The 13,608-nt window shown below is 48.0% G+C and overlaps 1 protein-coding gene across 1 annotated transcript; it reads right to left on the bottom strand.

Moving 5' to 3' along the window:
• Positions 1 to 304: 304 nt before the first annotated feature.
• On the bottom strand, positions 305 to 2,348 carry PNMA8C (PNMA family member 8C). Its single transcript, XM_073796053.1, has one exon. It carries the CDS (start codon positions 1,881 to 1,883, stop codon positions 1,272 to 1,274), a length of 612 nt encoding a protein of 203 aa, XP_073652154.1. The 5' UTR covers positions 1,884 to 2,348; the 3' UTR covers positions 305 to 1,271.
• Positions 2,349 to 13,608: the final 11,260 nt, after the last annotated feature.

Genomic DNA, 13,608 nt, shown 5'->3' with positions numbered 1-13,608 from the left:
TTTCTTTTGAGCTTTCCTGTGTGGCCTTAGGCAAGTCACTTAACCTTTCTGAGCATCGCTTTCTTCAGCCATAGAATGAGAAGATGGTCACGATAAAATGATAGTTCATAATCACTTAGCTCCTCTTCTGAAATCCAAAAAGCTCTGAAAGCTTTGCACCAAAAAATGTATCCAAAAAATGAAAAAAAATTGGAAGCAAAATCTAGACTGACATGAGGCTATTTACAGGGGTTTTTTTTGGTTTTTTTTGCGGTACGCGGGCCTCTCACTGTTGTGGTGGCCTCTCCCGTTGCGGAGCGCAGGCTCCGGACGCGCAGGCTCAGCGGCCATGGCTCACGGGCCCAGCCGCTCCGCGGCATGTGGGATACTCCCGGACCGGGGCACGAACCCGTGTCCCCTGCATCGGCAGGCGGACTCTCAACCACTGCGCCACCAGGGAAGCCCTACAGTTTTAATTTATTTCACTTAATGTCAGTATTTCTCTACTATTAGAATACTAATGGATATGATTATGGGAGCTGCCCAAATCCCCCTGGGGGTGAATTACACAATATAAGACATAGTCTCTGTATCACTTTTCTAAAACCCAATACTCTGAATTCTGAACCACACCTGGCCCGAGGGTTTTGAATCAGGGGTTGTGGACCTATAGTCCCATACCCCAAGGGATGGGAAGATACAACGAATTAGTGGATATGAAGGACTCTGCACAGTGCCTGGAACACAGGATAGCTGTTATTGTTTTTATTCCAGATAAATTGTTTCACTTTTCCCATCAGCCACTGGAAGCCAGTGAGATAGAAGAAAGCTGTGTGTTTTGTGTTCTCTTGGCCATGAGACCTGATAACACCCCTTTTAAAAACAATGCAGGGCTTCCCTGGTGGCGCAGCGGTTGAGAGTCCGCCTGCCGATGCAGAGGACACGGGTTCGTGACCCGGTCCGGGAAGATCCCACATGCCGCGGAGCGGCTGGGCCCGTGAGCCATGGCCGCTGAGCCTGCGCGTCCGGAGCCTGTGCTCTGCAACGGGAGAGGCCACGGCAGTGAGAGGCCCGCGTACCGCAAATAAAACAAAAACAAAAATACCCACCTTTGCTCACACTAGTCAGATGTTACCCATTCTTACTGAAAAGTTGCCCACTCCCTTGACTGGGTAACTCATCCTCACTCGCATTATCCACATTCACTCTCATCCCCCGACCTTACTCAGAGGGCACCCACCTTTCCAAGTCGCCACCCACACCCACTCAGCTGACGCCCACCCCAGGTCACCTCACAGCTTCCTGTCAGATGCATGGTGTCGTCGACGGTTTTTCTTGTGCTTCCGCTTGCCTTTCTTGCCATCTCCCGCCTTGCTCTCCTTCGTGGAGTCCACAGGTGGCACCCTGTCCACTGCAGCAGTGGCCCCAGGCCCCGGTTTCTCCCCTGGCCCAGGCTCATAGCAGTTTCTGGCAGGAAGTTCTCTGGGGCCCGTCACTGTCGGGCACAGTTCCTGCCTTAGGACCCGGGCCACATCTTCCGCCGTCCTGCCCTGGCTCTGCAGGAAGAGGTTCAGCTTGGTCAGGAATTCAATATCCTGCTTCCGGGGCATGTAGACCACTCTCCACATGCCGCCCTTGCCCTTGATCTCCCTGGAGATCACGGCATAATTGATGTCCTCTGCCAGCCTAACAATGACGGCCTTGGAGCTCTCTTCTTCCACAAAGGCCTTCCCAGCCACTTTGAACTTACCCAGAGGTTTTAGGGAGGCCTGTATGATCTCTTCGAATTCCTCACGGTTGCAGTTTTCCGGGATACCCAGGATCATCAGAGACTTGTAACTGTCCACCTCAAAAGCCTTGCACCCATGCTCCAACAATGCAATGTCCTTGACGCCGAAAAGCATCTTACCCAGCTCTCTGAGGCAGCAGTATGCCCGATGGCACACACCTGAGCTGTCTCGGGAATCCAAAACGTTATCCAGGACGCCACGACCCCTTCCCAAGGCAAAGAGAGAGGCCTCACGGGGCCTAGTTTGTCCACCTTGGCCAAAGATGCCCCAGGCCCTGCCCACAGGGCTGCACAGTGTCCAGCCTTCTGTAACCTCCCTCCCAGGGGGCTCCTGGGAATTCCTAGGGACTTACAGAGTGTGAAGCAGGGGTGGGTGTCTGCCGGCTAGCTCGTGGATCCTGAGTCCTAGGCAAGGCCGCACTAGAGAGAGTATGAAGATGCTGGTCCCTCTTTCTGGCGGTGGTCCTCAAAGGTCTCGCAGGCCCTGTCAGTCTCAGCAGATCTGGGACGGCTGATCGCCCTGGGGCTGCTGTCACCGGGGTGTCCTGCGAGGGTGCCTGGCGGGCAGGGCGGCTCGTTCCTTGCCGCTGGCCCAGAGGCTACCCTCACTGCCCTGTAGCCTGGCTGAGACAAGGATGTGGCCACTGCACTTGCTCCCACAATGACATCACCGCCTCCTTCCGCTCTGCAGCTCAGCGGTCTCCATGGCAACTCCTAGAGCATTGCCTCTGCCAATGGCCCGGCCCGCTGTATTTAAATCTGAGTCTGAGGGGAGTCATTCAGGGGTGAGGGGTCAGCCACCCGCCTTCAGAAGTACCCTCTCTTCTCCCTTGAGAAAATGGCTGAGTCTAGGGGTCGGGGGACAGGGAAGATACAAGAAGAGCCTGGAACATTTTTGGGGTCAGAAAGTAAGGAAATACTCAAAGAATGATGAGAACAGGTGGAAGGGCATAGAGCCAGCTTGAAGGGCTCCCACTGGCCAAATCTGGGACATTTTGAGCATCAACATTAAAAATGAGCGCAACAGATCACAACCCCTTAAATAAAACAAGAATCCATGAATCTATGTGGATATAAGTAAACGGGTAGATGGAAAGTTTGGTGGAGGAATGTGGTCTATTATGTTGTCTCATATAAAATGTATGAATCAACGGGAACAAAAGTATCTTTACCGTGGAATGTCCTTGTTTGTAGGACACACCCACTACAATATTCAGGGATGATAGGGTACCAGATTTGCAATTTACTCTCAAAACCGTCGGTGGGGGGGAAAGTTCTTTGTACCATACATGCAACTTTCCTATAAGTTTGTGACTGTTTCAAATATATTTTTTAAAAGGAAAAAGAAATGTCCTGCACACGTGTTCACCTTCACAATGGCCATTTCTCCTCTTACCATCCCAGTAATAAAAGCCATAAGTTTGAATCCGACTGACACCCTCCAAACTCCCAGCTCCAGGGACGGGCACTGAAGGGTTTGAACTAATCAGCATAATCCCACCCCCTTGCCACAGTGATTGGTTCAGAAGTGGTCACCCAGGTAACCCAGGCCCAAGCCAATCAGTGCATTCTATCTCCCTGGTCATGGAGATTGGTTAAGGGCTGGATACATGGACTTAGTCCAATCAGAAAGACGCTCAGGAGTTTTGTGACTAGTTACGAGGAGGAATACCCTCTCTTTCCCCCTAGATGGGAAAGAATAAATATGGGAGCTGCAGGAAGCCATCTGGGAACCACAAGAGAAGACATCTTGAGGATGAATTCTACTTCCAGAGGAAGGCAGAGCTGAGAGAATCACAGAGACCTCTCAGGGCAACCGCCTTCATGCTGTGGTTCAGTGATGCAGGCTGCTTTTTTATTTCCAAGTCATCGTGTGCTCCCATGACTACCACAGCAAGCGAATAGAGAGCAGAGGGACTCATGCACCAGCATTTGAATACTTCCACCCGGAAGCTACCTGTGACTTTTGCTCATATTTCATTGGCCAAAGCAAGTCACATGACCACACCTAACTTCCGGGAGGTGGGGAAGTACAGTCACCCTTGCACGTAGAAGTGCAGGGGAATTGGAAATAACAGTGTACACAGTCGTGCCTGCCACAAGCTCTCACAATGTGCCCGGCACCATGCTAAACTCTGCACACGCATTTCATTTTACAGCAACCCTATGAAGGGGTATTATTAATGTCCCCAATTTTATAGGCAAGAAAACTGGGGATCAGAGAGGTTAATTCAGTTACCTAAGGCCACATAGCTAATGAATGACAAAGCTAGACTTCCTTCCTTGGGCACCCTGACGCCTGGGCCTAAACATTTAACCTCATATAACACTATGCTGTTCCCTGAGAAGAAAGTGCCCTATTGTGTCACCTGGCTTGGTTCCTGTTCCATCATACAGTTGCTGTGTGACCTTGGGTAGGCTGCTGTCCCCCTCTGGGCTGTGTGGCAATTTAGTTCTGTCCAACTTAGCTAAGTGGGGCCTCTGTATCCTAGAACACCTTTCCCCTGGTGGCTCTGGGTTAGAGTTGTCTAAAAGGAAATTTGCATGAGATTTAGATAACAGAAGTGACGGAATAGCTATTATGGTGGGAAGGTCATAAATATTTGCCTTGGGGAATGTAACTTGGTGCAGCTGCTATGAAAAACAGTATGGAGGTGCCTCAGAAAATGAAAAACAGATCAACCATATGATCCAACATTTCCACTTCTAGGTATTTATACGAAGGAAAGGAAAACACTAAAAGATATCTGCACACCCATGTTCACAGCAGCATTATTTATAATAGCCAAGATATGGAAACAACCTAAGTGCCCATCAATGAATGAATGGATAAAGAAAATGTCACACACACACACACACACACACGAATACCGTTCAGCCACTAAAAAGAAGGAAACCCTGCTATTTATGACAACGTGGATGGACCTTGAGGATATAATGCTAAGTGAAATAAGTCAGATACAGAAAGACAAATACTATATCATCTCAAATATATGTGGAATCTTTAAAAAAAAAAACCCACAAACCCAAACTCATACATAAAGCAAACAGATTGGTGGTGGCCAGAGACAGGGGGTCAAGCGTGGAAAAAAATGGGTGAAGGTGGTCAAAAGGTACAAACTTTGAGTAATAAAAAAATAATAGGGATGTAATGTACAACATGAGGAATTTAGTTAACACTGCTGCACAAGATATGGGAAAGTTGTTAAGAGAATACCAAGAGACGGCTTCCCTGGTGGCGCAGTGGTTGGGAGTCCGCCTGCCGACGCAGGGGACACGGGTTCGTGCCCCGGTCCGGAAGGATCCCACGTGCCGCGGAGCGGCTGGCCGCTGAGCCTGCGCGTCCGGAGCCTGTGCTCCGCAACGGGAGAGGCCACAACAGTGAGAGGCCCGCGTACCCTGCCAATGCAGGGGACACGGGTTCGAGCCCTGGTCCGGGAAGATCCTGCATGCCGCAGAACAAGTAAGCCTGCGCGTCACAACGACTGAGCCTGTGCTCTAGAGCCCGCAAGCCACAGCTACTGAGTCCACGTGCCACAGTTATTGAAGCCCGCGCGCCTAGAGCCTGTGCTCCGCAACAAGAGAAGTCACGGCAATGAGAAGCCCGTGCACCGCAACAAAGAGTAGCCCCAGCTCACCTCAACTAGAGAAAGCCCGCACCCAGCGATGAAAACCCAACGCAGCCTTAATTAATTAATTAATTAAAAAAATAAAGAATACCAAGAGTTCTTGGCAACGACGATTTTTTTTTTTTTTGCAATGACGATTTTTAAACGTATTGTTCACCTGATAAATAACTATAAGGGTGTAAAAAAGAAAAAAAAAAGTACTAAGAGTTCGCAACACAAGGAGAAACAAATGTTTCCTTCTTCCCTTCCCATGGATTTATGAATCCTTGGGGTACTATTGCATATCCCTGGGTTTATGCACGTTACATATTGAGAGACAGGCGACAGAATGGTGCATTTATTGGATCCACCAAGATTGCTTGAGAAGTTTCCTTGTTCCAGGCTCTGGGCGACGTGTTAGGCATACTTGAGTGAGTGAAATAAGCTCTACTTTTAGGAGCTTAGAGTCCAGTGGTTATGACAGGCCAGGCCAGCCTGTTTACAGGGAGAAAAGCCCTATAATTATCACAAAAATGTGTTCTGATCTTTGGTGCGGGGCAGAGAATACAGAGTATACTAATTGGGACGTGTCTTGCTGAAGTTTAAAGAGAAAACTACATAAAGTGCTTTGGGGACCATGAGCAACTGATCCTGTCTGGTCTCATCCAGTAAGGCTTCCTGGAGGAGGTGACACTGGAAGGGATCTTGAAGGTTGCATATAATAACCACAGCAATAATACTATTTTTAAAAGGAGTCATCACTATCACTTACATAGGGCATGCGGTGTGCCAGACAACATTCTAAGCCCTGAATCTGTACTAAGTCATTTAATTTCTTTAAACCATTTTTTTAAAATTGAAGTATAGTTGATTTACAATGTGGTATTAGGTGTACAGCAAAGTGATTCATTTATATACACATACATATATACATATATGTATTCTTTTTCTATATATATATATTCTTTTTCAGTAAGTCATTTAACTTTTACCACAGTTTATGAGTTATATATTGTTTTACTGATTTAGTTGCTCATTTATTCAACGAGTATTTATTGAACAGCTCCTGTATTTTATAGTCAGGGAAAGGATCAGAGAGGGTAAATCACTTACCTAGGGCCATACAGCTAGTTAATTTTTTAATTTTTAATTTAATTTAATTTTTTCTCTAAATTTTCTGTTCATATCTTTACTCTTTTTTTTTTTTTTTTTTTTTTTTTTTTTTTGCGGTATGTGGGCCTCTCACTGTTGTGGCCTCTCCCGTTGCAGAGCACAGGCTCCGGACGAGCAGGCTCAGCGGCCATGGCTCACAGGCCCAGTCGCTCCACGGCACGTGGGATCCTCCCGGACCGGGGCACGAACCCATGTCCCCTGCATCGGCAGGTGGACTCTCAACCACTGTGCCACCAGGGAAGCCCTATCTTTACTCTTTAAAAAAAATTTGAGGTTCTTTTTTTTTTTTTTTTTTTTTTTTGCTGAGGAGTAGGAAAGCTTTACAAATAAAGGAAATTAGTATATCATCTACACCACGTATGAGTTGGATTCTAGGCAGTGGGGATAGAGCAGTGAACAAGACAGACAAAATTCCCTGCCGTTTGAGAGCTGGCACTCTGTTGGACAGACAGAGCAGAGACAAAATAAATAAGAAAGATACAGAATATGTCACAGGGTGATAATGAGTGGTTTTGGGAAAAAATAAAGCAGGAGAGAGGCTTTACAAAATAGGTAAAGCCGTAGGGATATAAAATTGATTAGTGGTTGCCAGGTATTGAGGGAGGGGGGAATGGGGGGTGACTGCTTAATGAGTATTGGATTTCCTTTGGGGGTGATGAAAATTCTTGGACTAGATAGAGGTGATGGTCGCACAACATTGTGAAGGTACAAATGCCACTTGTACACTTTAAAATGGTTGATTTTATGTTACATGAATTGCACCTCAATGAAAAAGTCTTAATGACTCTATTTTTGGCTCAGATGTTTGGAACGATGGTGGGTCTATTCACCATGATGGGGAAACTTTAGGGAGAAATGAGCTGGGAGATCAGGAATTCCTTTTGGGGAGGTCTTCAATGTGATATGCCTATCAGACCTCCAAACGGAGTTAGACATGCGAGCCCGGAGCTCGGGGGAGAGATGGGGTGGAGATATAAATATAGAAGTCATTGGCACATGGAGGTATTTTAAGCTGAGGGGCAGGATGAGATCATCTAGAGAGAGGGTGTGGAGAAAGGAGAGAAAATGGCCCTGGGGTGGATCAATGTCAGGCAGAAGAGGAGAAGTCAAGAAGAGGGATTGCGCAGGAGGGGAGGGGGCAGAAGAACCCCAAGAGTGTGTGCTTGAAGAGCAAAGAAGAATAGCAAAATATTGGAATTGGCCCAAGAATCCGCTTATAGAGAGCTGTTTAGCAAATCATGATGCTTCCATATAACGGGACAATTGCACATGTGAAAGAAAAGCAGGAGGGCGTCCTTCCTGTGCAGGTATCAAGATTCCCTTTCTAGGAAACTGAAATCCTCAAGAGGTATTGCTTACAAAACGAAGGGAGGGGTGTGTGTGTGTGTGTGTGTGTGTGTGTGTGTGTGTGTGTGTGTTTAAAGCAAAGAGAGGAGTTACAAAGGGAAAGGTAGTGATTCATGCCAGAGCAGCCTGGCAGATGCCACTTTTTTTTTTTTTTTTTTGCGGTACGCAGGCCTCTCACTGTTGTGGCCTCTCCCGTTGCGGACGCGCAGGCTCCGGACGCGCAGGCTCAGCGGCCATGGCTCACGGGCCCAGCCGCCATGGCTCACGGGCCCAGCCGCTCCGCGGCATGTGGGATCTTCCCAGACCGGGGCAGGAACCCGTGTCCCCTGCATCAGCAGGCGGACTCTCAACCACTGCGCCACCAGGGAAGCCCTGTGGCTGTCTTCTTACTGGACACCAGTCACATGGGATTCGGAGCCCATTCTACTCTAGTAGGACCTCATCTTTATTGATTACGTCTGCAGCCACCCTCTTTGCAAATAAGGTCACATTCTGAGCTACTGGGGGTTAAGACTTCAACATATCATTTTGGGGGGAGGGACACAGCTCATAACAGAGGGAGAAAGGAGGACGGCTGGGGAGAAACAGAGAGAGATGGAATGATGACACATACCTGCCAGAATGTTACAGGGATGCAGGAGTTCTTGGTCCTAGTTTGCAACTCAGCTGTAAGTTTGAAATTATTTCAAAAGAAGAATGTAACAGCACAGAGAAGAGAGGGCTTCAGGGAAGGGGTAGCAGTCAGATGAGGGCAGAGAAGTGGCTGTTTTGCTGGCTTTACAAAACGGAGGCCCCTGTACTTTTTGAGAGGTGGGAACAGAAATCAAAGCACAGGGGGTTGGAACAGTGACCGGAAGGTGTGTCTGTCGAAACCCAAGGGTAGCAGTTCTTTCAAGGTGTTTTGCTATAAAGAGGAAAGGGAGGGAATGGGGTGGTAGCTGGAGATGGGGTCAAAGAGGGCTTCTAAAAACCAATAAATGATGCAAGAGAGACTGTGAAACAGGTTACAGAGAGATGGAGCCTTCCCCCAGTAAGGAAGGTGGGACCCCAGTGCAGAGAAGGGACTGGCTTTTGGTGGGAGCATGGTCATTTCCTCCAAGGATGGAAGAGAAAAGCAAGCGTATGTTGGCAAAGGTGGGTTTCACCATGGGAAGCTAAGGAAGCAAATTTTAATTTTATTTTCTTTTTTAACAAAAACTTATATAGTGCTTACATACCAGACCCTGTTCTAAGCACTTTGCAAATATAACTCGTTGGATTTGCATAAAAATCCTCAGAGGTAGGTACTGTTACGATTTCATCCCCATCTTACAGATGAGAACACTGAGGCCCACAGAGGGGAATGGCCTTCCCCAAGGTCACACAGCTGGTAAGAGGCAAGTCTTTCTGAAGTTGGGCAGTTGAGCTGCAGAATCCAGACTTAAATTCTATCCCATAATACCTCTGCCTGTCTCGCCTCTGTTCTTAATAAAGGAAGATGCGTGATCAGCAGTTGGGGATTCAGGATGGGTGGGGGCACTTGGAGGTTTGAGGAGAGAGGAGAATCGCCAGCCACAGGCTTGGTGAGGAAAACTTACTAGAAAAACAGGAGGGTTACGCATTTGAGGTTTGTGGTTCTGGGTTTTCTGTGAAATCTGGGAGGCTGGATGTTTGAGTCTTCCCTGCATCATGGCAGGGCATGGTTTTTGCAGAAAAAGTGGGGCCCCTTCCCCAGCCCAGCTGCAAACCCTCCCTGTGCTCCGGGCCCAGAATCTGGCGCCGGCTGGCCCCTCGGTCCTTCCAACACGCCTGAGCACATCCCCGGGCTGAGGGGGAGGGAAGGGCCTGGAAGGTTGTTCACAGGCCAAAGTCCAAAGGAAACAAGTTGCATTCCAGGAGCAGAAACCCAGTGGCAGGGGGTGGGGAGCTGGGGGGACAGAGGGAACGCGGCGCGCAGAGCTTGGCGGGCCTCCGAGCGGCTCGGGAAGCTTCTCTTTGTACCCCAGAGAAAGGTGGGGGCTGTGACGGGTCTCCTCCCGCAGTCATGGCGAGTAGGATAGATCGGGGGCTCTGCAGCCAGCCAGATGCGAGTTTGGATCTCAGCGCTGTGGATTATTTTCTGAACGTAACTACAGGAACTGTGATGGGGTGAATAATGTCCCCCAAGGACAGTTGCTGTGCTGACCCTGGGAACGTGTTGCCCCGCTGCGGCAAAAGGGACTTCACAGATGTGATCAGGTTAAGGACTCTGAGATGGGGACAGTAACCTAGATCATCCAGGGGGGCCCAATGGAATCAAAAAGATCCTTATATAGGAAAGAGGGAAGCAGGAGGGTCAGAGTCTGAGAAGGAGGGAAGCAGAGTTCCGAGAGAGGCACGGAAGGGCCGTGAGCCAGGGAATGCAGGCAGCCTCTATACAATGGAAAAGGCAGGGAAAGGGATTCGTCCCTCGAGCCTCTAGAAGGAAGACAGCCCTGCTGACCTGTTTAGATTTCTAATCTCCAGAATTTAAGACCATAAGTGTGTATTGTTTTAAGTCACTGAGTTTGTGGTAATTTATTACCGTAGCAGAAACTCGGTAGAGCAGCTCTCTTCATCTCCCTGGGCCTCAATTTCTCAATCTGTAAATTGGGGATAACTGAATCCTCACAGCATTGTAATGGTTTGGTGCATGGATACACTGGAGGCGCTTAGGGTGGTCGCTGGCACACAGTAAGTGCACCATCAACAGTAGCTCTCTTTATCTTCCAAATGGAGATCAACCATTCCTGTATCCAACTAATATTTATTGAGCATCTTCTACGTTTCAGGCACCGTTCTAAGTGCTGGAGATGCAGCATGAATGAGACAGGCAAACACCCCAGCCCTTGGGGAGCTTCCACTCTAGAGAAGGAGAAAAACAAAAGAAATGAATAAACTCTACGGGCAGTTAGATGGTGCTAAGGGCTAGGCAGCCAACAAATCAAGAATGAGGAACTGACAGAGCTGGGGGACTGGGTCAAGGAGACCTTGGGGAGAAAGGGGCATCTCAGTAGAGACCTGAAGGAGGCGAGGGAGCAAGTCCTCTGGAAATTGGGAAAGAACCTTAGCAGAAGGATTTAGCAAGTGCAAAGGTCCTGGGGCAGGAGCATGCCTAGAGCTTGCAAGAAAAAAGCAAGGAAGCTAGTGTGGCTGGCAGGGTGAGAAGTAGGGGGAAATGAGGTCAGAGAGAAGACAGGTGGAGGGAGGGCAGATTGTCTGAGGCTTTTGGGTCCGCGGCAAGGACTCTGGCTTTTACTGTGAGTGAGGGAGGAGCTGTGGGAGGGCTCTGAGCTAAGGAGAGACATAATCTGACTTCAGTTTTAAAGATTCCCTCTGGCTGCTGAGTGGGGAACACACCGTGGGGAATACGAGTGAAGCTGTGAGCCCAGTGAGGATATGATCATAGGAGTAATCATAGGGTTTGTTGGAGCAATAAATGAGTCTGTGTTTGTAGAGCAGGTGCCTGGCACATATGTTAGTTGCTAATTATTACTGTTGTATTATTATTGTTGTTTCTGTTACTTCTCCCTTGTTGCAGAAGATTCCAGAGTCACAACTGACCATGGATTGTCCCCCAGCTGTAAATTACACCCCCCATAGAAAGGAATCATCCTCACCCCCCATAAGAACTTCTGTTTCCTCCTTGTCTCAGACTCTTCCTTATTCATCACATTCATGACACTGAACTCCAGTGGTTCCTATGGTAACCCAAAGATCATTCCCAGCCCCCTTCTTCACTACCCACCACTGTTTTCGAGGCTGAAAGACAGGGAGTCATTTTCCCAGCATCCTTGACTATTACTCACAGTCATGTGACACCATCATGGCCAAGGAGATGAAAGCAGAAGTCAGCTGGGAGGCTTCGGGCAAAGCTTTGTGTCCCTGATAATAAGGGTCAGAAAGGGCTTTCCCCTTATTCGTACCTTGATTGTGGATGTGATGGTCAGAGCTGTAGCAGCCATCCTGTGGTCATGAAGCAACAGGCACAAACATGAAAGTCAACACTCTAAGGATGGTGAGGCAGAGAGACAAAGAACCTGGGACATCAGATGTCATTGAACCAATACCTTCAATACCATTGAACCAATACCAAACCACATTCTTCAGGATTTTTTGTTATGCGAGAAAAATAAGTACATATTTTTTATATCATCGTTACCTATTACTTTCAGTCAAACACATTCTTTACTGACTGACTTACAGAAGAGAAACTGGGCCCAGAGAGCCATGGGGTGTTACTCAGCATTATGCAGACAGTTGTTGGAGATGCCAGGACAGGATTGCAGGAGGGGACAGGTGGGCTCTCAGACCTTAAGACCAGAGACAGCCTCAATTCTTCTTTGGAAAAATGAGAATTTGGGGAATGTGCGCTTAGAATGTGCCAGGAGCTTCTCCTGAAAAAAAAAAAGGTGGTCTCAGATTCAAAAAATAAAGCCAACAGGCAGAGACGTGCAGAGAAGGCAGACTCAGAGGGACAGTCATTTATATCCCAATTGTTGTAAAGGTGTCCAAACAAACGAACAATACAACCCACTCTGCTCTGCCCGCACTGTATTTCCAAGAGCCAATTCAGCTTTTTTAAAACAGAAGCCTGAGCTTCTGTAGCTTAAAAGTAAAATAGCCTAATAAATACAGCCTCTTAAGTTGATGTGATCAATACATAGGGAAGAGGGTTGCTATCAGTCCTCCTTGGAAAGACACTCCATGAATTTTATACCAGAACCTGCCTTTGACTACTAGGTCCAGAGCTGGGAAAGGAATATGTATCTCTCTATCAACTAGACTTCACCTGGGGAAACTATAAACTTCATTTCTCCTGTTGTCTTAGTCAGGGGAACATTAGCTGCTGTAACAAACACGCCCCCCAAAAATGTCTAATGGCTCAAATAATGATAGGAGTTTATTCTTGCTCATGTAAAGAATGCTTTTCCTCAAGGTGTGATCCAGGAACCCGAGTTCCTTCCACCTTATAGCTCCTCCATGTTCAACTTTTGGCTTCTGAGGTGGTGCCGGGAGGCTTCTCTGTTCCAGTTGGCTTCAACGAGGAACAAGTAGAGAGAATCATGGGCAGGAGGTTTAAATTCCCTTCCACTCAGGTCATGTGGTCAGAGGAGGCTGGGAAGTGTCTTACAGAGGTGTGCACAGCAAAAGAAGGAAAAAGGGGCTTCCCTGGCAGTGCAGTGGTTAAGAATCTGCCTGCCAATGCAGGGGACACGGGTTCGAGCCCTGGTCCGGGAAGATCCCGTGCCGCGGAGCAACTAAGCCCGTGCGCCACAACTACTGAGCCTATGCTCTAGAGCCTGCGAGCCACAACTACTGAACCCGCGCACCTAGAGCCTGTGCTCCGCAACAAGAGAAGCCACTGCAATAAGAATCCCATGCACCGCAAGGAAGAGTAACCTCTGCTCACCGCCAGCTAGAGAAAGCCCACACGCAGCAACTAAGACCCAACGCAGCCAAAGAGAAAGAAAGAAAATTCCTGCCCTCATGGAGCTTATATTCTAGTAGGAGGAGACAAATAATAAATAAATAAATAAAACAGTAAGTGAGGAAGTGATAAGTTCTAAAGATACGAGGGTGGGGAGGACGGAGGCATTTTTTGGTAGAGTGGTCAGAGCGTGTGTCATTGAAAAGATGCCATTTGAACAAAGACTTAAAGGAAATGAGAGAGTAAGTCATGGAACTATCTGGAGCAACAGCAGTTCAGGCAGA

The sequence above is a fragment of the Tursiops truncatus genome, chromosome 19 (assembly GCF_011762595.2).
Source record: "Tursiops truncatus isolate mTurTru1 chromosome 19, mTurTru1.mat.Y, whole genome shotgun sequence".
Classification (NCBI taxonomy): Eukaryota; Metazoa; Chordata; class Mammalia; order Artiodactyla; family Delphinidae; genus Tursiops; species Tursiops truncatus.
The sequence above is the reverse complement of the archived record's forward strand: the minus strand, read 5'-3'. Positions and strand labels throughout refer to the sequence as shown.

What these genes read in the sequence shown, in the direction of transcription:
- PNMA8C (XM_073796053.1), bottom strand. Translation starts at nt 1,883, where the DNA reads ATGCTTTTCGGCGTCAAGGACATTGCATTGTTGGAGCATGGGTGCAAG.